The sequence below is a fragment of the Notolabrus celidotus genome, chromosome 23 (genome assembly GCF_009762535.1).
Source record: "Notolabrus celidotus isolate fNotCel1 chromosome 23, fNotCel1.pri, whole genome shotgun sequence".
Classification (NCBI taxonomy): Eukaryota; Metazoa; Chordata; class Actinopteri; order Labriformes; family Labridae; genus Notolabrus; species Notolabrus celidotus.
The window spans coordinates 20,996,179-21,021,693 of NC_048294.1; the positions used below are offsets into that span (position 1 = coordinate 20,996,179).

A 25,515-nucleotide genomic window follows, 5' to 3' on the forward strand; every position below is an offset into this window, starting at 1 on the left:
AAGGAACTGCATTTTTTGATACTTCAGTGTTCGCTCCATTTTAAACCCTGAAGATTAATAATTTAACATTTGCTGACCCTTGATCCTCTGCAGCTACAAGTACTTGCTAAAATTTTGTTACTTATTATATCACAAAAAAATACAAACAAAATGCCATGACAAAAACGCTAAACTTGTTAAAGGGAGTAGACAAATGGATTACGTTACGGCGATTCCGTCCACTTTTTCTTTTGTTAATATGTGGGATTCTCCACACTGACACATAACAGAAGTAGAGCTTCAACTAGTTGTCATCAACCGGTTGCTGCCTGAAATGACAGACACACACACACACACACACACACACACACACACACATACACACACAGGTTAACTGTCCCTGTGTGACGTCCCTGCAGCCTGAAAACATGTGACGTCTCAGCTTTTTGTCCCCTCTCAGCCTAGGTGGCCCGTCTTCTTCTAAAGGCACTTTCTCTGAGGCCAAGATGCCCCCGTGCCCATCCCCCCTCTGCCCCACACTCACGCACACTCCTGCCCCCCTTGCACCCCCTGATGGGTGCTGGATTGTGGGATTGAGAGATGGCGGGGCTGGGGTGGGGGGGGATTATGCGAGTGTGGGGCTCGTAAAGGGCCTGCCATGCTCTTTCTGTTGTGTGACGGATGGCTGGGAGGCTGAACGGGCTGCTTTGCATGAGAAGAGAAGCCAGCAGAGGGGAGAAAAGAGGTCTATTCAATGAGGCCTGTCACCTAAAACCACCCTCCTGCACCCCCCCAACAGCCCACCCTTCATCATCCATCCCTTCATCCTCTCGTCCCTCCTCCTCCCTTGTTCTGCCTCTCCATCTCGCTCTCCCTTTCTTCCTTCATTTTGTGGCTTTCATTCGTTCGTCTTCTCTGCTTCTTTCTCACCCTATAATCTACCCCCCCATCCCCCGAACCCCCCCACCCTGCTGCCCTTCTTACTCCTTGATTTCATCCCACTTAATTTCTGTTCATTCACATTTTCCCTCCTTTCCATCACGCTGTTTTTACCTCACTGAGTTCCATAACATTTGGATCCTCTCATTACTTTGTGCTTATTGTGACTGAGCAGCTATAATGGAAATGTCATTGTCAGGCCTCTTTGACGCTAAAAGAAGTCATGTGACTTGATGCTCTGACATGCTGACTGAGTCCACATTTGAGTCAGCAGGAGATATCACGGCATAATTAGGTTAAAGCTGCATTAAATAATTTCCTCGCCACCAGATATTTACAGCTACGAGTGCCTGTCAGGCTGCTATAATGATCAGCCTCCTTTATACTTTCAGACACCTCAGAGCAGCCAAGAGTCATCATTGTGTCCACCTGTTGAATTTAAATTGAGAATATTTCTCCTTATCCTCTGTTTTGGTCTCCACCACCTCCCCAGCACCTTACAGTTGTCTGTCACACAGCACATAGGTCATGGAGTGGATGAATCAGGCTGGTAGTTTAGAAGGATTTATGAGAGCTGATGAACTCAAACCTCCATGAAAAGCCAATTGTATGTGCATAGGTTGATACAAACATGTTAATGTGTGTGACGCTGTGTTTTTAAGAGCAGCTCACTGTTTTTCATGATTTTCTCGCACTACACAATTTTTTTTTTATGAAGTGTTTGAATTGGCCTTAAGCTGTGGCATTGTTACATTTTGTTGACAAAATTTGTGTCTGAAAAAAAAGCTATTTAAAGATTTCAATCAGAAAAGATTAAAGCAAACCCCAATAGTAAAAGTTTTTTCTTGTCGTTTTGCAGACCGACCTGATGAATCATGAATGACATTTTACTATTCAGCATGCTTTGATCCTGTTTATTATCATTCAATCACAGTAGCATTTGTTTGTCATTAAATAACAGTAATATGTTTATTGTCATTAAATCACAGTAACCTGTTCATTGTCATTTAATCACAATAACACTTGTTTTCTGTCATTAAATCTCAGTCGCATTTGTTCATTGTCATTTAAGAACAGCAACATCTGTTTATTGTCATTAAATCACAATAACGTGTTCACTGTAATTAGAACAGTAACCTCTTTTTAACGTCATTAAAGAACAGTAACATCTGTTTATTGTCATTAAATCATTGTTACATCTGTTTATTGTTACTAAATCACAATAACATTGGTTTAATATCACTTAATCACAGTAACACCTGTTTAATGTCATTAAATCCCAGTAATCTGTTAATTGTCACGAAATCACAATAAGACCTGTTAACTGTCATTCAAGCTCAGTCACATCTGTTTATTGTCATAACTAAGTATTATCATTATATTCTCATTGAATCACAGTGACACCTGTTCATTGTCATTAAATCACAGTAACATCTGTTTACTGTCATTAAATCACAGTAACATCTGTTTACTGTTGTTAAATCACAGTAACATCTGTTTACTGTTGTTAAATCACAGTAACATCTGTTTACTGTTGTTAAATCACAGTAACATCTTTTTACTGTTGTTAAATCACAGTAACATCTTTTTACTGTTGTTAAATCACAGTAACATCTGTTTACTGTTGTTAAATCACAGTAACATCTTTTTACTGTTGTTAAATCACAGTAACATCTTTTTACTGTTGTTAAATCACAGTAACATCTGTTTACTGTTGTTAAATCACAGTAACATCTGTTTACTGTTGTTAAATCACAGTAACATCTTTTTACTGTTGTTAAATCACAGTAACATCTTTTTACTGTTGTTAAATCACAGTAACATCTGTTTACTGTTGTTAAATCACAGTAACATCTGTTTACTGTTGTTAAATCACAGTAACATCTGTTTACTGTTGTTAAATCACAGTAACATCTGTTTACTGTTGTTAAATCACAGTAACATCTGTTTACTGTTGTTAAATCACAGTAACATCTGTTTACTGTTGTTAAATCACAGTAACATCTTTTTACTGTTGTTAAATCACAGTAACATCTTTTTACTGTTGTTAAATCACAGTAACATCTGTTTACTGTTGTTAAATCACAGTAACATCTGTTTACTGTTGTTAAATCACAGTAACATCTGTTTACTGTTGTTAAATCACAGTAACATCAGAAATCGTCTGGCAGGTAAATGTTGGTTGCCTTGACAGATCTTAAAGTGTGAATATTCAGTGGTTATGTTGATTTCTAATTCCATCTTGCAAACTTAAATGAAGAAAAAAAGCTTTTCTTAAGTTCTGAACTTAGCTTGTAACCTAAATGTTGAGCTTAAAGAGGCTAAACTGTGTGCAACGCTGCAAACTTGGGTGTCAATAATCTGTCTTTATAGTTTATATGTGTAGGGTCCAAGCTATGTTTTTTTGATCTGGGTAAAGTCACAGATTCAGAAACTCTTACTCATCCTCACTGTTTGGACCTTAAGTGGACCTCTTACTGACCACAGCAGATTCAGGGTCTGTTTCTGGGGTGATGAAGGTCTTTATTATCCTCTCCTCGTCCTCCACCTCCTGCTGTAAATGTCTTTTATGGCTGACCAAACCTCCCTCTGCAGGGTCAGGTCATTCATCTCCCTCAATGTTGAAGGTGTAGACAGTCTTAAGCAGCTCGAGGTGTCATGATTCGTGTTCAAGAGGTACCTTTTTTTTTTTTCATTTTTTACCAAAATTAATGTTTTGGGTTTCAGGTGTTCTTCTTTCTTTTCGTAGTCTGAGTAGTGTTAACCAATCAGGTGTCAGCAGGCTTTGTCTGTATGGAGAGCAAAAGCAGGAGGAACACAATCCAGTATATTGACATCCCTGCTCCCATGGTTGTTAATCTGAGGAGGATTTCTTTCTCTCTATAAACAGATATCTGCATGAAGAGCAGCTAACAATCTGTTCTAGATCAAACATTCACACTGAGACACAAATCTGCTTGATGCTGTGTCACTAAAGACAATCAGCGTTTAGATTTCCTGACTTCCTTGAACACATCAGAAATGATGGATCCCACCTCCATTCAACAAACAAACATTGTAAAAGTAGTTTTCTTCTCCTCTTGAGGACAGACCTGACAAAGCTTGACTTTTGACTTTTGACTAATCTGCATCATGATGTTTTTATTTAAGCAAACTTAGGACCCGTTAATTACAACAACATCACATGAACATCAGTTTCCGTTTCAGGTTCATACCGCTGAAGGAAGCCAGAGGGAGACCTCTGTGGAACTTACTGTTTACAGTGAAACTGAGACTCACCACAAACAGATGAACAGGTGCTCCTCCAGGGAAATATCTAGAGGGGGGACTTTTTCTTCTCTTTTGATCTGAACACATGGTCGCTTCTTGCTTTCCTGATAGAACTGTAAACAATGCAACACATGGAAAAGGAAGTCTTGGCTGGCAGTCGTTTATTACTCACCCTAATGGAGGCTTCATGCAGTAACTGGGAGCCCTCCAAAGACACGTTTTGTATACCCATGTGACTTATCCACACATTGGTATTCAAGATATTGTAACCTGCAAGATATCTCTCAGTTTTTCAAAACTGAAAAAAACTGATCTTAACACACAAAAAGGTATGTCTTGGAAATGAAAGAATGAACAAAATCTGATAAAGTTAAGGTACTAGATAATATGACAGTCAAAGAGAGTATCATGTGTTTGTTGGATATCCAACCAGCGACTGATCCCTCATTACTACTTTACTGACAAACACACTGAGCTCTCCAGCTAGGACTGCAATGCCTACATCTCCCAACATGCAATACTGCTGCATTTCTAATGTGCATACGCTGGCTACAAAAAGTACAGCTGACTATTCAGTCACATAAACTCTTCTCATTCAAAATATCTTTTTCTTTTAATGTTTTTAAAACCTTTCATCCTGTTTTTAGTGTAACCCGAAATCCAAGCTGAAGCTGTTTTTCTGGGACAATGAGCAGAGACTGAGAGGGAAACAACCTCAGGAGTTTCTCTCACTTAAAACCCTAACTCTGATGGACAGAGAGGAAAGAGGGTGAAAATCTGATACTTCCCTTCGTTAAGAGCTGAGACAGAGAGGACTGTCTTCACTTTAACTCTCCTAACTTTAAAAAACAAGCGGAAAAAGAAACTTTTCACCGTGATGACAGAACGACAGAGGGACCAGACGGCCATGTTGGCTTTCCTGTGTCCGATGTGACACACAAACGTAACGTCAGAGTGTGTGAGGAGAGAGAAAACCTCCGGGCTGAAGGCTGAGGATGACGGACAGATGAAGAAAAGAAAGAGAGAGAGAGTTAGGGAGATGTTTTTGAAAGAGGAAAGCTGGGGGGGTAAGGAGAGGGAGGAGGGGATTCCACACTGGGTCGTCATGGAGATGGAAACGGGAGACTGGAGCTGCACAATTCACAATTAGTCACAAACACATGGTGTCAAACACACACCTGCATCACCCACACATTCACACACACACACACACACACACACACACACACACACACACACACACACACACACACACACCACCAGGGCCGTCATCTTTATTCTGCACTCAGTCCTCTTCCTGTTTACATTTGGCCCATTTGTTACCCATGATGCATCTTGAGGCCAAAGTATTATCAGAGTGTGTTCTCTGTGATTTAAAGTACCTGTTCCAACAGAGTAATTTCATGTGTTCCAGCCTCACCTGAGGACTTTCTTCGGACCAAACCTGGCTTCATCTGTGGACCCAACAGACCTGGTAGAGGAGTTACCCATAGTTCTGTCGGCTCCCTTCCTGAAGCCTCGTCTGTGACGTTTTTCTGGAGCCAGGAGTGACCGATTATTTAAACAGAAGGATGTAGCTCTACTATTATAGCTGGATAAAATAACAAGAGCAATATATAGAGATTAAGACTTAATCTGAAATATCTGCCAAAATTAACAACTGACTGTATCATATCCTATGGAATTGCATTTGTTGTGTCATTTCTTATTGTATGCATAATAGCCTGTGTGTCATATTATACTGTGATGTATATTATGGTATGCATGGTATCATGTCGTCTGTTATTGTTGTTGACTTATGGTATCTTGTCGTCTGGTATCGCAATTTGTCGTATGGTATCTTGACGACTGGTATCGTATTCTGCCGTGTCGTATCGTGTTGTATGGTATGGTATACTGCATGTCGTGTTTCCTGTTATGTCAGGTCGTATCGTATCACATCTCATTGTATCGTGTCATTTATTATTCTGCATGTTGTGTGTTGCGTCTTGTCTTGTGATATTAAATAATATTTTATAGTATTGTATATTGTATCCTGTGTGTTGTATAGTATCTCATTATATCGTGTTGTATAGTATGATACCCTGCGTGTTACTATTGTGTTATATCGTGTCATATTGTAACGTTACTATCTTAAGATGTCGTATCGTATTTTATTATATCATATGGTATCCTGCGTGTTGTATGTTTCATGTCGGGTTCTTATGTATTATATCGTAACGTGTCGTATCGTATCTTATTATATCATATGTTATCCTACGTGTTGTGGGTTTTCCTGTTGGGTTATACGTGTTATATTGTAACATGTCTATCTAGTGTGTCCTGTCTTATCGTATCTTATCATATCATATTGTATCCTGTGTGTGGAGTGTTGTGTCATGTCCTATCGTATCACATCTTATTGTACCGTGTCGTGTCATATCTGATGTATCGTATGTTGTCTTGCGTGTAGTGTTGCATTGTGCTGTACCTTGTCCTCCCGTGTCATTCCGTGATTCCAACTCCAACTGTTATACTCACAAATTTTTGTCCCAATTATACAAAAACATTCTTCTTAAATCAGAATCGAATCATTTTCTCACTTTATAAAACAAAGTATGATGTTCTTCATTTATCTTGTACAGTCTAGTGATATCATGAACGCGACAAATTTAATCAACCGTTAGCTTGACAAGCTAAGATCCATTAGTTCGCCACCTCGTGATATCATGCTAGGTTTGCTTGTTTTTATTTTTTGCTTACTTTTTAAAGTTCAAGTAAAATTTCTTTCAGAGGTAGAAGAAGGAGCTCTGTTTGACTGAACATGTCAGGCTGAGTGGCCTTACACCTAAAGGAAGCATTTATCAGCATCATTAAACTTCAGTCGTGTGTGAAGCTTGTTTCTGGTTGTGTTTGGGGAACTTGGCTGTCAACAAAGACAGCAGATAAAGAGGTTTATTTGTGTGAAGCAGCAGAGATCCTCCTCATTCTCCTGCGGCTCTGAAGTCATTTTGTGGTTGAATCAGTGTGTGTGTTTAGAAACGTGTCTGCAGCACAATCATCTGAAAAGAGGGTCGGGCGGCTCTAAAGATTGGCTTTATAAAGAGACACAATAAGCATCTCATCTGCTGCTAGAAAGACAAATAAAACTGTCGTTCCTCTTCTCTGACTTTACTCCGTCAGGAGAAAGAATATAACAAAAATATCTGTCCGATCAAAGTGAAAAGAGCAACCAACAAAGACAACCTTCAAAGTTTGGAAGCTGAGGTACATGAACAAAAGATAAAACCAGTTTCACTTCAAATTTGAAGGTTAAAAAAAGAAGCTGAGTCATTGCAGAGCTTTGGAGGGAGGAGTTTTTGGTGAACCAAGAAGAGGATTAATATCACCGTGTTTTCCTCCAAAAGCAGTAACTAAATGCTTCCCATTTTCATTTCGGAAAATTATACTTAAATTTTCTCATTACAGAAAACCTTTTTTTAGACTTTGCAAAAAGGTCCTGGAAATTTTCAGAATTTTCAGTGTGAGCAGCATAAATGCGAACACCAGATTTTGTCCAGTCAGCCTCCCTTGTGAAATTTCTGGAAGAAGTCAGGGTGAGCACAGTGACAAACAACATTAATGTGCTGCTTACAACGGAGAAATTAAAAGTGAGGACAATTCAGCGTGAGCTTAATTGCAGTTAGCAGGGGTGTAAAGATGTAAAACCACAGACTGTATAAAACACTGACGTAGTTCCAATGACGTCACTCATCGGTTTCTGAAAAGGAGTTGGCGATCACTCTAAAAACAGGTTTGGTTGAGGTCAGTCTTCAGACTCCCAGTCTTCAGACTCAACAGCTATACTACCCGCCCATCTGTCCGTCACTTCACCACGTGCCCCAATTATGCAAATTTTTGTATGACTAAACTATTGAAAGCTTAATAAATTCAGCCTGTACAGTTTTCATGCATAGAGAAATGAGCTATAGAGAGAGTTTTTACCACAGTGTCAACAGGCAGAGGGGACATGTGACCAACTCCTTTACGCAGATTAGTTTGATATGTATATGGTCGTCCCTGGTGTTGCTCTAGCTGTCTAGAATTAATCACTGTTGTTATTTGGCTTTCATCAATCGGAAGCATTCCATTCTATTCTGCTTTGATCTGTTCAGTTCCATTGTATTCTGCTTGTATTTGTTCCGTTCCATTGTATTCTGCTTTGATCTGTTCTGTTCCATTCTATTCTGCTTGTATTTGTTCCGTTCCATTGTATTCTGCTTTGAACTGTTCCGTTCCATTGTATTCTGCTTTGATCTGTTCAGTTCCATTGTATTCTGCTTGTATTTGTTCCGTTCCATTGTATTCTGCTTTGATCTGTTCTGTTCCATTCTATTCTGCTTGTATTTGTTCCATTCCATTGTATTCTGCTTTGATGTGTTCTGTTTTGTTCCATTCTCCTCTCTGCAGATTGATTTAATATGAAATGTGTGATCAAGTTGTATTTGGTGTTTATGCTCAGCTGTACAGTTGTCATGAATAGAGGAATGAGCTATAGAGACCCAAACTGTTTTTGTTACAGGCTGTAAACATGGTAATTTCTGCTGTAACATTTTAACATGGGGACTGACTCACTGCAAGTTTCAGAGCCAGAAGTGACCATCAAGAGTGGTTAGCAGAAACTAAGTAGCCAGCTAACTCTAGAAATTCTAACACATATTCCTATCATTAAGACTGAACAGCTGAGTACTCAGAGTGTCTCTTTGTATAACAAAACTCTGAACACAACATTTTCAGATTAGCAACCTGTCACTCTTCCCATGCTTCCTGCTCTCTGTGACTCTAAATGGGATTATAATTTACTAAATGAACATAATTCTGTGTTGAAAAAGACTTGAAACTAGTGATTGAGACTGTAAACTCATGAGGAAAATGTTTACTGAGGGAATAAATCAGCTGTGAAGTATGGGGCCATTTTCTCAGAGACTTCTGGAGTAGCCTCCTGCTGGACATTAGGAAGAATGCAGGTACAAGGCACTTTTGTATTGGCTCTATTTTCCTCTTTTACAGTTTATAATGCAAAATCGAATTAATAAATAAGCTTTAGTGAGTTTTTATGATGCCACATGTTTGACTTGTATCTTTGCAGTCTGTGGATTTATGTTTATCTCTGAAGCTTGATGTCAATCGTTCATTTTATGTGTTCACTGGTGGACATTTCACCTTTTCTATATCTTATTTTAAATGACACTATCTTTGGTGTCTTAGTAATATCATTCCCCTGACAGAACCAATAAAGCCACTGAATTAAATAAATAAAATAATAAGTTAGTTTTGATAAGTTATTTTTACCCTCTCATTGTTTCTGGAGAACTTTGACACAGCGCGTTTCAGAGTTTCAATCCTCTCACATCTCTCTGATCATATCCGATATTTAACATTTTTGCTAAATTTCTTCCCTCACTCCTTCTCCACCATCAACAAGTGTCTCGCGCACCCCCAGAGTCTTTTCATTTGCTAATGCACGCGCACAGCCTGCAGCTCCGCGCTCTATGATTGGCCGCGGCTGCGTGCACGCGGACAGCAGAAGTTTGTGAGAGAGAGGATCTGAGTTCAGACAGCGCCTGAAGTCTGACAACAACAAGTGTCTGAGCGGAGAACCAGGAGTGAGGACTCTCAGTGATGACTGCTGCTCCCACTAACTAACTAACTCTCTCTCTCTCTCGCTGTCACACACACACACGCGCGCCGTTCCCCGGTCTGCTCTCTGCGGGCGTGTCGCGTGCGTAATTAGCTAATTTGGATCACCCGGTTGAACCTGTAGGGGAACCTGGCCACACGTCGCCAGGTGGACGGCGACAAAAAGGAGCTTCAACTCTTCTGAAAGTCTTCCTGACACCATGTACAGCATGATGGAGCACGAGCTGAAGCCCACCGGCCAGCCCCCCCACCAGACCCAGGGCCTGTCCCCGGTCACCGGGAACATCACCGGCAGCATGGGCCCCAACGGAAACTCTCACCCGGGTTCCAAGACAGCGTGCCCTCCCGGAGCAGACCCCATGGACAAGGTGAAGCGGCCCATGAACGCCTTCATGGTGTGGTCCCGGGGCCAGAGGCGCAAGATGGCGCAAGAAAACCCCAAAATGCACAACTCCGAGATCAGCAAGAGACTCGGAGCGGAGTGGAAGCTGCTCACGGACGCGGAGAAGAGGCCGTTCATCGACGAGGCCAAGCGGCTCCGCGCCGTGCACATGAAAGAGTACCCCGACTACAAGTACAAGCCGCGCCGCAAGACCAAGCCGCTCCTGAAGAAGGACGCGCAGGTGGGGAAGTACCCGCTGTCCGCCGGGAACCTGCTGGCGGCGGCGGCGCAGGGGCAGGGAGGCAGCCCCAGGATGGAGAGCTACGGCTGGGGTCCCACCGGGGGGTACGCCGGCATGCAGGGCGAGGCGCTGGGCTACACGCAGCAGCTGCACCGGTACGACCTGTCCGCCCTGCAGTACCCCCCCGCCATGACCGCAGCACAGACCTACATGAACGGAGCCAACTCTTACAGGTGAGCGCACAGAAAGTAGTCCCAGAGTTACAGGACGTTTCTCCTGTTTCTGAAGGATTTAAATTCTCAGAGGAAGGGCTGTAAAATGTAAAGGTGCAATTACAAGTCAAAATAAGAGTCTGTGAGGAACTTCTTCAGTGTTAAATCTGCGTCAGTTCACGGCAGAGGACAACGACAGAGAGGACTGTAAAACTAAATCCTAAAGAAGTTTAAATTACCTCCAGAAGTAATAGTAATTTAACTTAAATTTGCAGCAGACTGATGAAAGAGTCAGATGACTTTAATAAATCAGGATTAAGTTTGATTTAAAGTTTCTCTTTTTAACTTCAACAAAATCTGTCCCTCTGAATTTAAACTTTTATCTGTGGGACAGACTTTTATAGATGTGTATGAATTTATTTGATTGCTCCTTTTAAACAGAACATTTAGCAGCTGATTATTTCTTCAGAGCCTCTTTAGGCCTCCAAGTTCCTCTGCAGGCCTGATCCTCCGGCCTCTGACGCACACTTTTTATTTCTCATCTGAATGCACAACATCATCTCAGAGCTTAAGAGTGTCACATAATGATGATGATGATGTCCTGAAGAAAGAAAGAAAGAAAGTAAGAAAGAAAGGCTGAAGGTGGAGTTCACAGAAATAGAACCTTGAATATAAAACAGTTAATTCAGATGAAGTTGAGGAAAAAAAAACCCACATCATATGAAGACATTTATTTATTTACAGACAAAGGGAAATGTTAACCCAAAAGCACAAAAGTCTAGGTCTGACTTTAGGCCTCATTTTGGGGCATTACAATCCAATAATCTGGATCCATGTTTGGTTGTGATTAATGCACAAATAGTGTCCTTATTAATTCAATAACTGACACTTAAATTAGGTAAAGTAGAATTAGTTTGAAGCCAAACATTAAAGTAGAATGGAAAATAACTGGCGGCTAAAATCAGAACTTTGTGTCTGACATACGTGTGCAACTATCTGCAAATAAAAACACAAAGTGGTGCATTTTAAAGAAAAAAACAAGACATATTCTGACTAAAAACGGACACAACACAGCTACATTAAAGTGATCTTACAAACATGTAAATCTGATTTATTTCCACAAAATGCGTAAAAGAAACTTGATTTATACGCTTGAAGGAGCTGCAAACACTACAGCTGACATCTCTCTGCTATCGTTGTTTAAGAAAGTGAGTTTATAATCTCATATTTCTGCATCTATAATCTGCTTTTTAAGTTAAGAGTTTAGCTTTAATTATACTTTTTAAAAAGCTGCTTCAAATCTCTAAATATTGAGCTCAGAATGCGTTTGCTGCACACAATTTATGCGTGTCACTCTGCTGTCTCTCTCACAGTCTCTTTTACTCGCTCACTCATTTATAAATATTTTAAGATGAATAAAAAGTTCCATTTTGAGTCTGAAATCCTCGTCACACTCATAGGCTAGTTCACCTGGTGTAAACCTGACAAAGTGTGTGAACTGCGTCCCTCTCAGCCTCCTCGCCTCCTCTGATTGGTCAGCTCCCCTCACTCTGCTTCCTGCTTGTTATGCGTGCGGCGCTCCACTCTGCTCGGGTCCGGTCAGGAATGTTGATCAGTGTGACTCGACGGCAGCAGGACGGCTCTGTGTGTGGTCCTCTTACCCACAATCCCTTGCTCCTGCTAAACCATTGTCCCCAATAACACTTGTGGGTCCCTGCCTCCCCCACTCCCCCCCTCTCCCTCTTCGTCCTCCATGCACACACTGATGAATGTTGGTGCGTGCACACGGATGATGCTGAGGTGTATTCTCTCTCTCGGCCTCATTATTTCGGGCGTCTTTGTTTTTCGCTTACTCGTCTTTCAGTTACTCGTCTGTGAGTCATGTTGGAGGACAAACCTGTTGAAGCCCGTCCTCTCCCTCACTGACCGCGCTCTGAGAAAACATTCAACAAGTTCAGAAGAAAAGGAGCTAACAGTACTTAAATCTGATTGATCGTTTAATCCTGGAGTCCTAAAAGTTTTCAGAACTCTCAGAGACGTCTCCAGAGAGTTTCTTTTGTCCAACTTTCACCCAAAAGTCCCCACACTCCTCAATTACTGTCATAAAAAACTGACGAAAGACTCAAATTCACTCAGTTAAGATAGTAAAACCAGGAAAAGAGGGCTTTAAATGTGAAAAAGTAGCTGTAAAGTCTTCTAATCTGACCGTAGATGCTCCTTAAAGCTGTCCTAATTTATGATATTTTGGTACTTTTGTTAAAATAATACAATCTGCTCTAAGTTTTACATTATATAACATTAAAAAGTTCCAAAGCTTGTGAAAAACTCATTGGAAGTCCTATTTTCAACCCAAAGCTGCTGTGAGAAAAACAGAGTGAGTGGTCGAGTCACATTGAGACTAAGTGAAGAGAGAGAGCGCTGCTGATGAAACCTAAACTGTGAAACAGAAAACAATACATCAGACAAATGGTTCTCTTCCGTTGGTCTCTGGTGAACGTAATCCATCGTTTTCTGTCGTCCGGGCTTTGTTTTAGTTTTCCTAACTTTCAAACTATCTTTAATCTTTAATTTAAAGCTGTAAACTGCAGCTTTGTGTGGATTAAGAGTTTAAAATAAGAACTTTATTTATTTGTCCTGAGAATATCAAATGAAAACAAGAAAAGTCAGAAATAAGAAAATAAAACAGGAGATCAATTATAAAAACACTTTGAACAGTTCATGCAAAACACTAAACTCAGATTAGATCCTCCTGTGTGGATTATTGGAATTAATCTGAGTTGACAGGTTCAGTCTTGAATGATCCTGAAGGTTCAACTCAAACCTGATGGAGAGTCTGAGGATGAGGAAGGGAAGAGGCCGGATTTAATCTCCGTAGATTAGCAGAGTTGGACTAAAGGAAGACTGTTTGTGAACTGGATTACAGGTGATCTGTGTTAGCATGCAGCGCTCACTCCTGATCCTGGATCTGATCCTGAATCTGTCTCGACTCGCAGCCGCTCGTTAGTCTTGTTATTTTGAAGCTGGACTCCCTCTGAGTCACTTCCTGACGTACGGTTCAGGCAGAGTTTGAGCTCACTTCTAATCCAGAACTAATCCAGACCTTTAACGGGGCATAAAAGGATTTCAAACTTCACTCCTGTGAAACACCTGCCCTCACACGTTACACCTGTATATAACAGATCATGACCTCTTCACTTTTTACATGAGTGGAATAAATGATGTGCAGGAAGGTTTTAAGCATTGAAGTGAGGAAGTTCAGTTTCTGTTCTCTGTGGGTAGATGTGTTTATGTGAAGATGATGTTGTGCAAACTGGAAAGCTGCAGGACTTTAGGAAGCTCCGACAGCAACAGGTTGAGGAAGTCAGAGCTTGAGTCGTTGTTGCTTCATGGAGCTTGAGTTGAGTCTGTTGAATAGTTTGATTTAAAGATCTGTCTGTTTGCATAAAAGTCGGTCATCAGATGTTGAAGCAGAGAATGAATTTGCAGAACGAACATGTTTGCATGATAATGCAGTCAGAGAAGGTAAAAATCAGGCACAGGAAGTCATCAGCTGAGCTGATCTGATCTGACAAAACGGCTGCACAATGTCGATCGAAAACATCATGCATGACATATTAAAGCTGCCTTTAATAGTGCGAGGCATTAAGATGAGAAGGATGTTGTGTATTTGGGTAAGAGAGGCAGAGAGGAGATTGCAGGTCAGCTTTTTCTGCAGCATTCACATGTGCAAAGAGAGTGAGCGATGTGAGGATGATGATATCTGCAGCACATGTCCATTCATCTGTTGAAATCTAAACGACGTCTTTATCACTGTTTCAGACTTTATCCGGTCTCTAACTCGTCTCCTCTCCTCTACAGCCCGATGTCGTACAGCAACAGCCCCCAGCAGCCAAGCCCCGTCATGCCCATGGTGAAGGCAGAACCAGTCTCCCACTCGCCTCCAACCGGGGCCCCCAACCACCACCGGGGGCCCCTGCAGGGAGACCTGAGGGACATGATCAGCATGTACATCCCTGGAGCAGGCGGGGAGGCTGGGGATCCCACCGCCGCACAGAGGGGCTACACCAGCGTGCAGCAGCATTACCTCACCGGGACCGTCCCACTCACACACATCTGAGACTCAAACAGAAGGGGCGGAGCTTGAGGAGCTCGAAACGCACAGCTGGACGGACGGGAGGCGGAGTTAAAGACGCTCAGGAGTCCAGATGTTACTCTAAAGTGACAACTAAATATTTGATGTCTTTCAAAAGCTGTTACCACCACATGTACAGAGCTGAGGCTCTGCCCCCTCCGCCCTCCTGCAGACTTCTCTTCATGAAGGATGGCAGTGAAGACACGTCTGTTCATTCTGTACATATTAGTCCCTTTTTCCTTTTTGATACTTTAGAGCTCATAACGCCTCAAAGACTGGTTCATTCAAACTCTTCTCACGCTGGCGCTCCTGATTCGGTCTGTGTCGGATGGAGCCTGACCCGGCAGCCTGGATGACGGATCAGTCTCTGAGACCAGGAGGGGGAAGCACATGTTGAATTCTGTGCCTTTGCTTTGGTGTGCTGCTCTGTATTTCTCTGTCTCACCTGCTGGATGAAACACCTGTCGGACAATCAGCTGCATCCACAGGACGCTCCGAGCACGCGGCCGCTTTTCTCTCTTATCTTTAGTTCTAGATTTAAACCTTTTGTTGTACATGTTTTGCTCTGGCAGTCATGCCGTTTGTTTTTAGGGTTTTTAATATGAAATGCTACATTTCAGATGAGTCCAGGAAGTCTTCCACACGGAGAAAGCTGCAGAAAACAGCTCCGTCTTGTTTCAGATTTCACCTGTGGGACGTAACATCGCTCTGTAGTCTTGATCCTGTTTCTCTCAGACCGACAGATCTGATGTTAGTCTGGTTTTTAGTGCTGCTATGGACCTACAATAATTAAATGTGTCTCAGTCAGACTCTGAAGAGGAAGTCTGCTGTTTTTGAACCTGGGCCTTATTTTAGGGCTTCATTCTGCAGCAGTAATGGCTGCACTGACCTCAAAGTGCATCCATTAACAGTTCTTGTTTTGGTCCCTGACAGCCTCAGGTTTTTATTATAAGTGTCAGAGATGCAGCAAGATGTAACAGCTGTTGCATCGTTCTCCTTAAAGCCACCAAATTCCACTCACCAAAAAGACTATTCATCTGGCCTCACTGCAGCTGATTGGTTAAGCTTTTGTGCTGTCGTGTCTTTAGTTGTAATGGATCAAAACTTCCCAAACTAACCTGCTCATGGAGGCAGCAGTCAACCTACAACTCCTGTGATCTGAGAGTTAAAATGTGTCTTTGTCAGTGGAGCCTGGTGGGCTTGATGATGGCGATGTAAATGCTGTATTTTTCTTAAACTAAGGATCTTAATGCCTGACTGAAAAGCTGAACAACCTGAGTATGTCAGGGACAAAAAGAAAAACTGTTAGTGGACGCACTTTGATGCACCAACGTTGCAGCCTGTTTCCTGCTGCAGGATGAATCAGTCGTTCCTAAACTTGTAAAAAGCATCCCAGGTTTGAAAACACCTGAACTTCCTCTCGACTTTGAAGCATTTTATACTAACCAAACATGCACTGGACTCGGTCTTATTTTTAAAAAAGGGATTCTTTTTTATTAAAGTAACGTGTGAATGTTTACATTTGAGGACTAAACTTTTATACTGACTTTTGTATCTCTATTTTTAGGATGAATTCTTGTCTGTAAATGCTGCCATGTACTAGAGTGACTGTATGAAGCATCCGTGTAAATACTGTACACATTTTAGGCTCTTATACTAAGAGTCTCTGAGTCCTGTTTTCGATTAAAAAAATCTTTGTTATGGAGTTCATGACGATATTAATAAAAAGTACAAATCCTTTTTCAGTACTGGACATGTGATGCTACGTGATTATTCCACAGTGGGTGCTTCAGCTCTGCATGTTTCACTTCACATGCATGATGTTTAAAATCTGAGACCTTTTAAACCTCTGACGGTGATCAATCAGCTATTCATTTTAATTATTCTTAGTCTTAAGTCTCCTCCTCTGGTTTGTTAAATGAGGATAATATAATTTCTTTCCTTCTCTGTGACCATAAACTGGACATCTTTGTATGTTTGATTAAATCTCAGAGGGTTTGAGAAACACTGGTGCACATTTTCTCTTATTTTAAAGAAAAATTAATCATTTAAAGGATAAAATGCACCAAAAATAATCAGCCCTCGATCAGACTGCACGATTATTTGCAGGCGTAAGAAATTAAGTTGACACTTCTTGCAAGTTCTTGGCACTATAAAGGCCACTTTTAAGTGCTGATGTCGAGCTGCAGTTGATGTTTATCTCCACAACTTTTCACGTGCTGCCCCTCGATTGTAGAGTTTAAATGCACGCCACAAAAAAACATGAGCACATGCTGCAGAGTTTTATGTTGTGACAGTAAACGCTGAAAGTAGATCTGCACAGGATGCAACAAGTCATGCATACTTCTTACATAATGGTACCAAACTCAATAAAACCAACAAGAAGAGACAGATTAGTTCATCAAAGAAGGACATATTTAACATGCTCTACTTTATTTTGCTTATTTCTGCTAAATGCTTTAACAGCTGCATGGATTCTGAAGCCATGTTTTGTTGTAGTTTGATTGCTAGAGTAGTGCAAAGTGTAGGCTGCATGTACGAAAGTATGTAAGGCTTCATAAAAATAATAATTACACCACTTCCAGAAGTGTTAAGTGAAGGGAATCATTTACAACTTAAAAGAGAAGGAATAACAAGCAAAGATGGTGAAACTTAACAGGCTGATTGTCCAGACGTTTCACTTTTACGCATGAATGAAACATGAGGGAACAGTGGAATGTCCCTTTAAGAAGTTGCACCAATCTCTCAGTTTTGAGACATGAAGTATTCTCCCTCATTGATTTGATATCTAAGCTCGTCTGATCCCCCTCCTCCTCCTCAGCTGGTTAAAATAATAATCAGCTGTTTCTTCATGACGTCACCCACCCTGATGACAGTATAAAGTCAGTTTGACCTTCCGTCATCACGCCGACCTCTCCTCACCTTCACGCCGGCCTCCCGTCCCGGAGCTCGGGCTGTTTCACACCGAACAGAGCGCATTATGGAGGGAGGATGGAGGGATGGAGAGGAGGAGGAGGGGGGGTCTTTAGAGGCTGGAATGATTTAAAGCTCGATTATTTACTTTCTTATCTCTCCCCTCTTTAAAAATTCACTTTCTCCTCTCCCCTCCTCCCCCTCCCTTTCACTCCCCCCTCCTCCCCCGCTCGTCTCCCCGCACAGAAAGCGGGTGGATGGCCGCTCGTAATTGGCCGTGTCGGAGGCGCATTGTCCGCTTCTTTTCAGGCCGCAGGTGCATATAGTAAAGCCGGAGTCTCCGCTCCTCCCCCGGGCCGCTTTGTTCCCTCTCCCCACTTCCCCCTCCCCCCCGCCGGGCAGAAAATTAGGGCTGCTTTCTGGGGGCTTCGTCCTCGGGCTTAACCCTTTCACCGACCGCCGGCTTTCTCATGGAAATGTGAGAGAAGCCCGCACCGGCTAATCGGTCACTGAGAGGAGGGGGAGAGAGGGGGGGGGAGAACAGATGCACAGGGGGGGAAACCAGGACCTCTTCAGGATAAGTTTAATTTCATTTAAGCAGTTTTACTTCATTAGAAAACGCGTATTTATTTGCAGAGATTTGCAGGGATTGTGAAAGTCTAACTCTCCTCTCAAGGATTCCAGGACCTCCTCAAGGACTACCTGGAAGTCTGGAGAAAGTTTTCAGCTTAGAGATTCTCACATGACAAAGAAGTGAATGGAAATTAGTTGTGGCCAGGAGAAAAAGAAAAGAAAAAGTGAATGACTGAATGAATAAAACATGTTAAATTACTGCTGCTGCTCGCTCACACAGAAACACAAACTCCTGATCACTGTGAGGGACACACCAGAGAATAAAACACAGAGAAGTCTTCCTCTGCCTCTTCCTCAGGGGAATTAAATCTCAACAAGTTTTGTGATAACTCAGCGATGAAGGGGACTCAGTGACGACATGAAGCAGAGAGATTAGAGCACGAATCAGAAACACGAGGCCGATTCTGGAGAAAGTTTGACTTAAGGCATCAAATCACTGCGAGAGTAACTTTTCCATTTTGTCTTCGGAAAATATGTGCATGAAGGATATAAAACCTGCACTTCCTCCCATCAGATTTATTATCATGAGAGATAAATGACGACCTGCTGCAGAGGAAACATAAATGTGTGAATAAAAAGCTGCACAGGACGAGTGTTATGAAAATAAAACCTGCAGCATCATGATCTGGTCCTTTAAGAGCTCTCTGACAGCTTCATCAGAGTGTCATTTCAATCAGATCTCTGTTTCTTCATGGCGTTGTTGCTCACAGTTTTGCAACATTATAAAGTTTATCAATCAACTACTGGGGTGAATAATTCCTCCTCCTCCTCCTCCTCTTCCTCCTCCTCATCCTGAGATGAATTAAAGCTCCAGGAGAATTCCAGGACCTCCTGAAGAGCCTCTGAAAAGTCTGGAGAAAGTTTCCTGCTCAGAGATTTTCACATCACAAAGAGATAAATGAAAATGGCGATATGCAGCAGGAGAGGAAGAGACCATCACCAAGTTTGTCTTTAATGTTAGACTTGAGGATGCATGAATAAAACACGCAGAATCATCCTTTAAGTTCTTATATGTTCCTTAAAGCAGAACATAAGACGTTATTTCATCAAAGTCCTCTTCCTCATGGGGATTCAATCTCCAGAAGTAGCCCAGGAACTTTCCAGGACCGCTCAAGAATCCCTTAACTTCCTGATCTGCAGCTTTAAGACTCATAGAGAAGCTGAGAGAAGTTGGAAAGTTCATCAAAGTGAGTCAAAGTTGCAGGAAAATTTTGCGTATTTAAAATGTTTTCAAAAAGTTAGAAGTCGAAAATATGAAAAACTTGTTTTTGCAGGTTTTGTTGAAATATTTGTTTAAAATATTTGCAAACACGTCTCTTTTGGACTCAGAAATAATCCTTAAAAATGTCAATGTAGTTTTTAAATTGTAATCTATATTTTTCTGTCATTTTAGTCCCCCGTCTGATTTATTACACTGAACCGATACTTTTGCAGCTTTTTTGAAGAGTTTTACATCGTTTTGTGTGTTTCTAATATTTTTTATCCAAGCTTTGTTGTCTTGTTCTGGGAAACAGGAGCATCCGTTAGCGGCGTTGTAAATAAAGTTGTGTTGAAAGCAGACAAACAAACTTCTTTAACGTGTAAAAAGTTAGAACAGCCTTTAACCACAATTTGCGTTTCTGGCCGAGCACCAAACAAACCGTCTCTCCGTGTACAGCAGCAGAAGTTGGAGCATGTATGTGTGGGTTGTTTTGGCTGCGGTCCGAGGGCAGGGGGGAGATGGGGGGAGAGAGATGGGAGGTAAAGGAGGAGGGGGAGGAGGGGGAGGAGGGGGAGGAGGGGGGGTGTCAATGAAAGGATTTTCTGGTCCAATACATCCTGTCACTTAGCAACGAGCAGTGAGGCTTCAACAAGTGGTTTCCATGGAGGAGAGGAGTGACTTAAAGTCTGCACAAAGAGCCGAGTGTGTGTGTGTGTGTGTGTGTGTGTGTGTGTGTGTGTGTGTGTGTGTGTGTGTGTGTGTGTGTGTGTGTATGTGTGTGTGTCTGTGTGTGTGTGTGTATCAGGTGCTGCTTGTATTTCAGAGTGAATATTAATTTGGTGACACTCGGTGGAAATCATTGCCTCAGTGTTTCTGCAGGTTTGATTCTTGTCTTGTTTAAACTTAATTTATTCCCTCGCTCTCTCTGCGGGTCAGACTCTCATTCAGACGCTGCTGTTGTCTCTTTTCTTCAATGAACATTCCAACAAGTAAGAGGAGGAATCAGGAATTAAATTAGCACAAAAAGACAGGAATGAGTTCAGGAACACAGCTCACGGACAGCAGCGCTTCAAACACGGACATAAAAACCGCTACAGATTTAAACTTTGATGGAGAACCTGATGCAGAGAAACCTCAACACAAACACACACTCTCCCTCCTGAAGCTTGAAATCAAGATAAAAATCATAAAAAGGCAAAAAAATTAAAATCCTTCTTCTGACCTACAAAGCTCTTAATGGTCAGACACCTTCGTATCTTAAAGAGCTCATAGTGCCCCATTACCCCTCTAGAACACTACACTCCAAACATGCAGGCCTGCTCATCGTACCTAAAGTCTCTAAAAGTAGTATGGGAGGTAGAGCCTTCAGTTATCAGGCCCCTCTCCTTTGGAATCATTTACCAGTCAGGGTCCAGGAGGCAGACGCCCTCTCTACTTTTAAGAGTAGGCTTCAAACTTTCCTATTTGATAAAGCTTATAGTTAGAGCTGGATCAGGCTTGGACCTGCTCTTAGTGATGCTGCTATAGGCTTAAGCCTGATTTATACTTCTGCGTCGATTTCGAAGGCGTAGCTCCCGTACCTACACACATAGATGACGCGCACCTCCTCCAAAATGTAACTACACGTTGAATCGACACAGATCACCCTGTGATCGGTCCGCTCGGCGCCATTGTATTTCCCGCTTTTACAGCACTTCTCTGACGTCTCCTCTCTATTCTTCATGTAATAATGTCGGTTTGCTAAATGCAGCAACATGTATCAGCTGTAGATGAACATAACACGCTCTGAATCACTGTGGAAAAGTAAACAGAGATCGCAGCGGGGCCGGAAGCAGACGACCAGACTACCAGAGGAACCACACTGCCCTCAAGCATGTCGGGGGAGAATGGCTGCACGTCACGGACACATCGACAATCAAGTACGTTTGTAGTGCCCCTGCTGCGTAGGGGTGACGCAGAAGTATAAACCAGGATTTAAAGTTAGAGCCAGCTCAGGTTTGGACCAGCTCTTAGTTATGCTGCTAAAAGCTTAGACTGACACACTGGGATCCTGTCTTTACCTCTGTTTGCCCGTCACTTACTTTAACTCTTCCTGTCCCATTAAAGTTACTAACCATAGACCTTTCTGGAGTCCCTGAGCTCCCTTGTCTCGTTGGTTCCTCTGGATCTCTGCCGTAGACGGCCTGCTGCGGTGGATGTGCCAGACTCCAGCTGCTACAACTACTACTATCCCTCTCACCACTATCATCTCTTTCTCTCTTCATCTCCCTCTATCCCTCTCTCCAACACGGTCTCAGCAGATGTGTGTCTAACATGAGTCTGGTCCTGCTGGAGGTTTCTGCCTGTTAAAGGAAGTTTGTCCTTGCCACTGTAACTTGCTAAATGCTGCAAAGTGCTCTGCTCATGGTGGATTAAGATGAGATCAGACTGAGTCCTGTCTGTAAGATGGGACTGGATCTGATCCTGTCTTGATGTTGGGTCTTTGTTAATAATAGAACATAGAGTACGGTAAGTCAATTTTCCCGTGTTAAACTCCATGTAGTTCAAAGAATAATGAGTAACATAATAGAGTTAAGATGTTCGTACACACAAAGATTAAAACCATCACAGAGGTAGAAGCTGTTGAAAACACTCTCAGATGTGAGTCTTTGTGTACATGAGTCCCTTATAGAAACAACACTCCCTCCTCTAAAGGTGTGTGTCTGGGCGTCTGTTCGCTGGCATGCAGGCGAACATGTGGGTGGCTGCTGTTCTGGTTGTTTTCCTCTTCAGTTGTAATGAACATCACGCTGAACACGAGATGGACTGTGTGTGTGTGTGTGTGTGTGTGTGTGTGTGTGTGTGTGTGTGTGTGTGTGTGTGTGTGTGTGTGTGTGTGTGTGTGTGTGTGTGTGTGAGTCAGCGTCATGCCGTGCAGCTGCTGGCATGCAAAGCCAGGGTGGGACCGAGAGGCCACACACACGCACAGAGCCAGGTAGACTGGTTCTAAAGGTGTGATAAGGATCCATGTTTAGTCTGAGAGGAGAACAAAACACATCCTACGATAGAGGAGGGAGGAAATGTGCAAAAACAACTTCTGATTTGAGCACAGCTTCTTTTCAGGAGCATTTCCACATTAAAACTTTACCTAGATCACCGGGAGCTGCTGTATTTCAGGTACTCTGTTAGAAACTTTAACTCTGTAAGATTTAAATCTGAGCCAGTCTTCGGTCAGACCACCGTGACGGCACGCAGGTCTGTCAGCAGCTTCAGACCTGCTGCTGCTGCTAAGAGAGGGAAGTGTTTGCTAAGACCTGAAAGCTGACTGACAGGTGAGTGTAATGAGGTGCGATGGGTGGGATGCATATGTGTGTGTACAGGTAAGGGAGAGGCTCTCTGAAGGTGAAAAGGTGCATACGTGGGAGGAGTGACTAGGTGTGTGCACTCGCATGACAACTTTAAGACTTTTATATGTTCGATCTTGTCACCTGAACATTTGTAGAGAGAATTATAAACATAATAACGTTTATTCAACAACTTTCAGGTGTTTTCAGTTTCATTTAGACTAAAGATTGAAACTTCTGTGCTTGCTCTCAATTATCAGGTTCTTATTTGTAAAAGAAAAAGGACTGTGTAATGCCAATGTGTTTAAAAGTTCATATGTGTCATGTAAGAAACCCCTAATAGTGAACTTTTAATCTTCTCCATAAATCAAAACTTGTTTGTGTAACGGGTGTGTAGCCTCCTTATACTACTTCCTTGTTTTCAAAGCTCTTAACAGCCTCGCTCCTCCATACATCACAGATCTCCTGTAATTTTATGTTCCAGCTTGATCACTGAGGTCCCCGGATGCTTCCCTTTTAAATGTTCATCATGTGTCCCTCACTAAGAGAGAGAGCTTTCTATTTTTATGCCCCTAAACTCTGAACTCTCTTTCTCTGAACATTAAAGCAGCGATCTCTCTGGATGTTTTTAAACGTAAACTTAAGACTTACCTTTTTAATCTGGCTTTTAACTAGGACTAATTTGTGCCCTGGAATGCATTATTAACATTATGACCATTGTTATAAGAAAATGTTTAATCATTTTATCTACTCCATCTTATTATATTATGTTATCTTTATATTTCTTTTCTGGTATGCATCTAATTTTATATTATTATAATGATTTTATGTAATTGTATTGATTTTTTGATAATTATTATGATGTATTTTATTTTATATATCTTATTGCATTATATTTCATTTTTATATTTATGTTTCTGGTGTTTATCTGATTAGATTTTATTGATTGTATCATAGTTATTTGTATGTATTTTATTTTATTCTATCTTCTCATATCATGTTTTATTTTTGTGGTATTTATTTGATTAGATTTTATTATATTTGATTTTATTAAAATGATTTTTTATTGATTTTATTCTATCTTTTATTACACGATTTGTATTAATTTCATTTTATTATTCATTGTTATATTTTATTTTTGTATGTATTTTTCTGGTCTTCATCTTATGTTATTATATTGATTTTATTTTATTGATTTTATTTATTCTTTTTATTTTAGTATGATGTTTTTTTTATTGATTTTTTTTAATTCTTTCTCAATATATATATATATTTTAATGTATTTTTCTGGTATTTATCTGATTTAATTTTTATTTTTCCGATACTTCTCTGATTTGTTTTTATTCATTTGATCGTCATGTTTTTATTAATAAGTATTTCATATCCCTTTCCACCTTGGGCTGCATGCTTGAATGTATGAAAGGTGTTATAAATAAAAATGATTTGTTACCTCTTGACTTGTGTGAGTAACCGGGCATGTTAAGTTTTGGCTCCAACAGGCTGTTTATTCGGATTAATTGAGGCATCTTTGGTCCATCTGAAGCTCCACAGACACTAAAACACAGAGAGAAACAAGAAATTTACAGATTCTCTCAATTGTTCCACATGGTTTTATTGCACTTTTACCCGTGTTTACCGTGAAAAAAGACATATTTTGACGTGTTTTGGCGTAGTTTCATAGGAATCAGACCAGTATGAGAGGAGAGTTCAGACCCCCAAAGTGCAACAACGGGGTTCACCCCTCAGGTCTGCAGGGGCTCCAGCAGGGGGCCCCCTGTTACACACAAATCCAAGCTGATAAAAAGACATGATTTAGACTCTAAAAACATCAAATTAATGTCGAATAATGACTTATAATGTCAAAAGAAGGCAACGGGATATCAACACTGCTTTATTAGTACAAGATTAAGAGACTTCATTGAATTTAAAGGGCACTAATAGTCCAAAACAATGACTCCAACTTAATGTTTTATCTTGATGTATTTATATCTAACATATTTATATATTTATATTTATATAAAGAAAACATTTCTTTGTAACGAATTAGCACTATACAAATAGATATATTTAACATGCAGTTTTTTCAATGTCCAGCAGGGGGTGACAATGTATCTGAGAAAATTGTCCCACTAATAAACATTCTCCTCATGAGTTTATGGTCTCAATTTGTAGTTTCAAGCCTTCTTTAGTACAGCATGATGTTCCTCAGTAAATGATGGTCCCATTTGGAGTCACAGAGACCAGAAAGCTGACCCTCTCATTCAAATATGCTCATTTCTGGGTGCAAGAAAACATCATTGATGAGCCAAAAGTGCCACACTTCAGGTTTCAAAACAAAGCAATGGATGCCCTCAACCATAGTTTTTGGTAGTCTATTTTTTGGTGTAAATTTTACTCAAATCAATGTTTTCATCTCAGAAATGTAATCATGTTGGTCTCTTTGTGTCAGATTTTGATAAAAGATTCTGCAGAAAGTTGCAGAAATCTGTCATTTGCAAATAAGTGTTATTTTTGTCACATTTAAAAGAAGGAACCAAAAGAAGTCTTTGTGGTTAACTCGCCAAGTTTTAGCATTTATTTATTTAATTATTGACTATTTCCCTGTTGTTTATTTATAATAATTGTATTGCAA

At 41.1% G+C, this 25,515-nt stretch overlaps 1 protein-coding gene and 1 long non-coding RNA gene across 3 annotated transcripts; one reads left to right on the top strand and one right to left on the bottom strand.

The window, feature by feature from the left end:
• Positions 1-9,725: 9,725 nt before the first annotated feature.
• Positions 9,726-16,566, top strand: sox19b (SRY-box transcription factor 19b). 2 transcript variants are annotated; one of them, XM_034676234.1, is made up of 2 exons: positions 9,726-10,702; positions 14,501-16,566. In XM_034676234.1, the coding sequence occupies exons 1-2, from the start codon at positions 10,047-10,049 to the stop codon at positions 14,796-14,798; spliced, it is 954 nt and encodes a 317-aa protein (XP_034532125.1). In that variant the 5' UTR covers positions 9,726-10,046; the 3' UTR covers positions 14,799-16,566. The 2 variants fall into 2 exon arrangements, with proteins under 2 accessions (XP_034532125.1, XP_034532126.1); XM_034676235.1 differs by having other exon boundaries at positions 9,731-10,702; positions 14,540-16,566.
• Positions 12,434-24,587, bottom strand: LOC117807157. Its single transcript, XR_004629918.1, has 3 exons — positions 24,520-24,587; positions 24,334-24,437; positions 12,434-12,614 (listed from the first exon to the last, which is right to left on the bottom strand). It is a non-coding gene; the product is annotated as an uncharacterized LOC117807157 (long non-coding RNA).
• Positions 24,588-25,515: the final 928 nt, after the last annotated feature.

Excerpts from the sequence above, each read along its gene's own strand:
- sox19b (XM_034676234.1), top strand. The coding sequence starts at position 10,047 with ATGTACAGCATGATGGAGCACGAGCTGAAGCCCACCGGCCAGCCCCCC. Across the intron at positions 10,703-14,500 it reads AACGGAGCCAACTCTTACAG|ACTTTATCCGGTCTCTAACT; the intron begins GTGAGCGCACAG and ends TCACTGTTTCAG.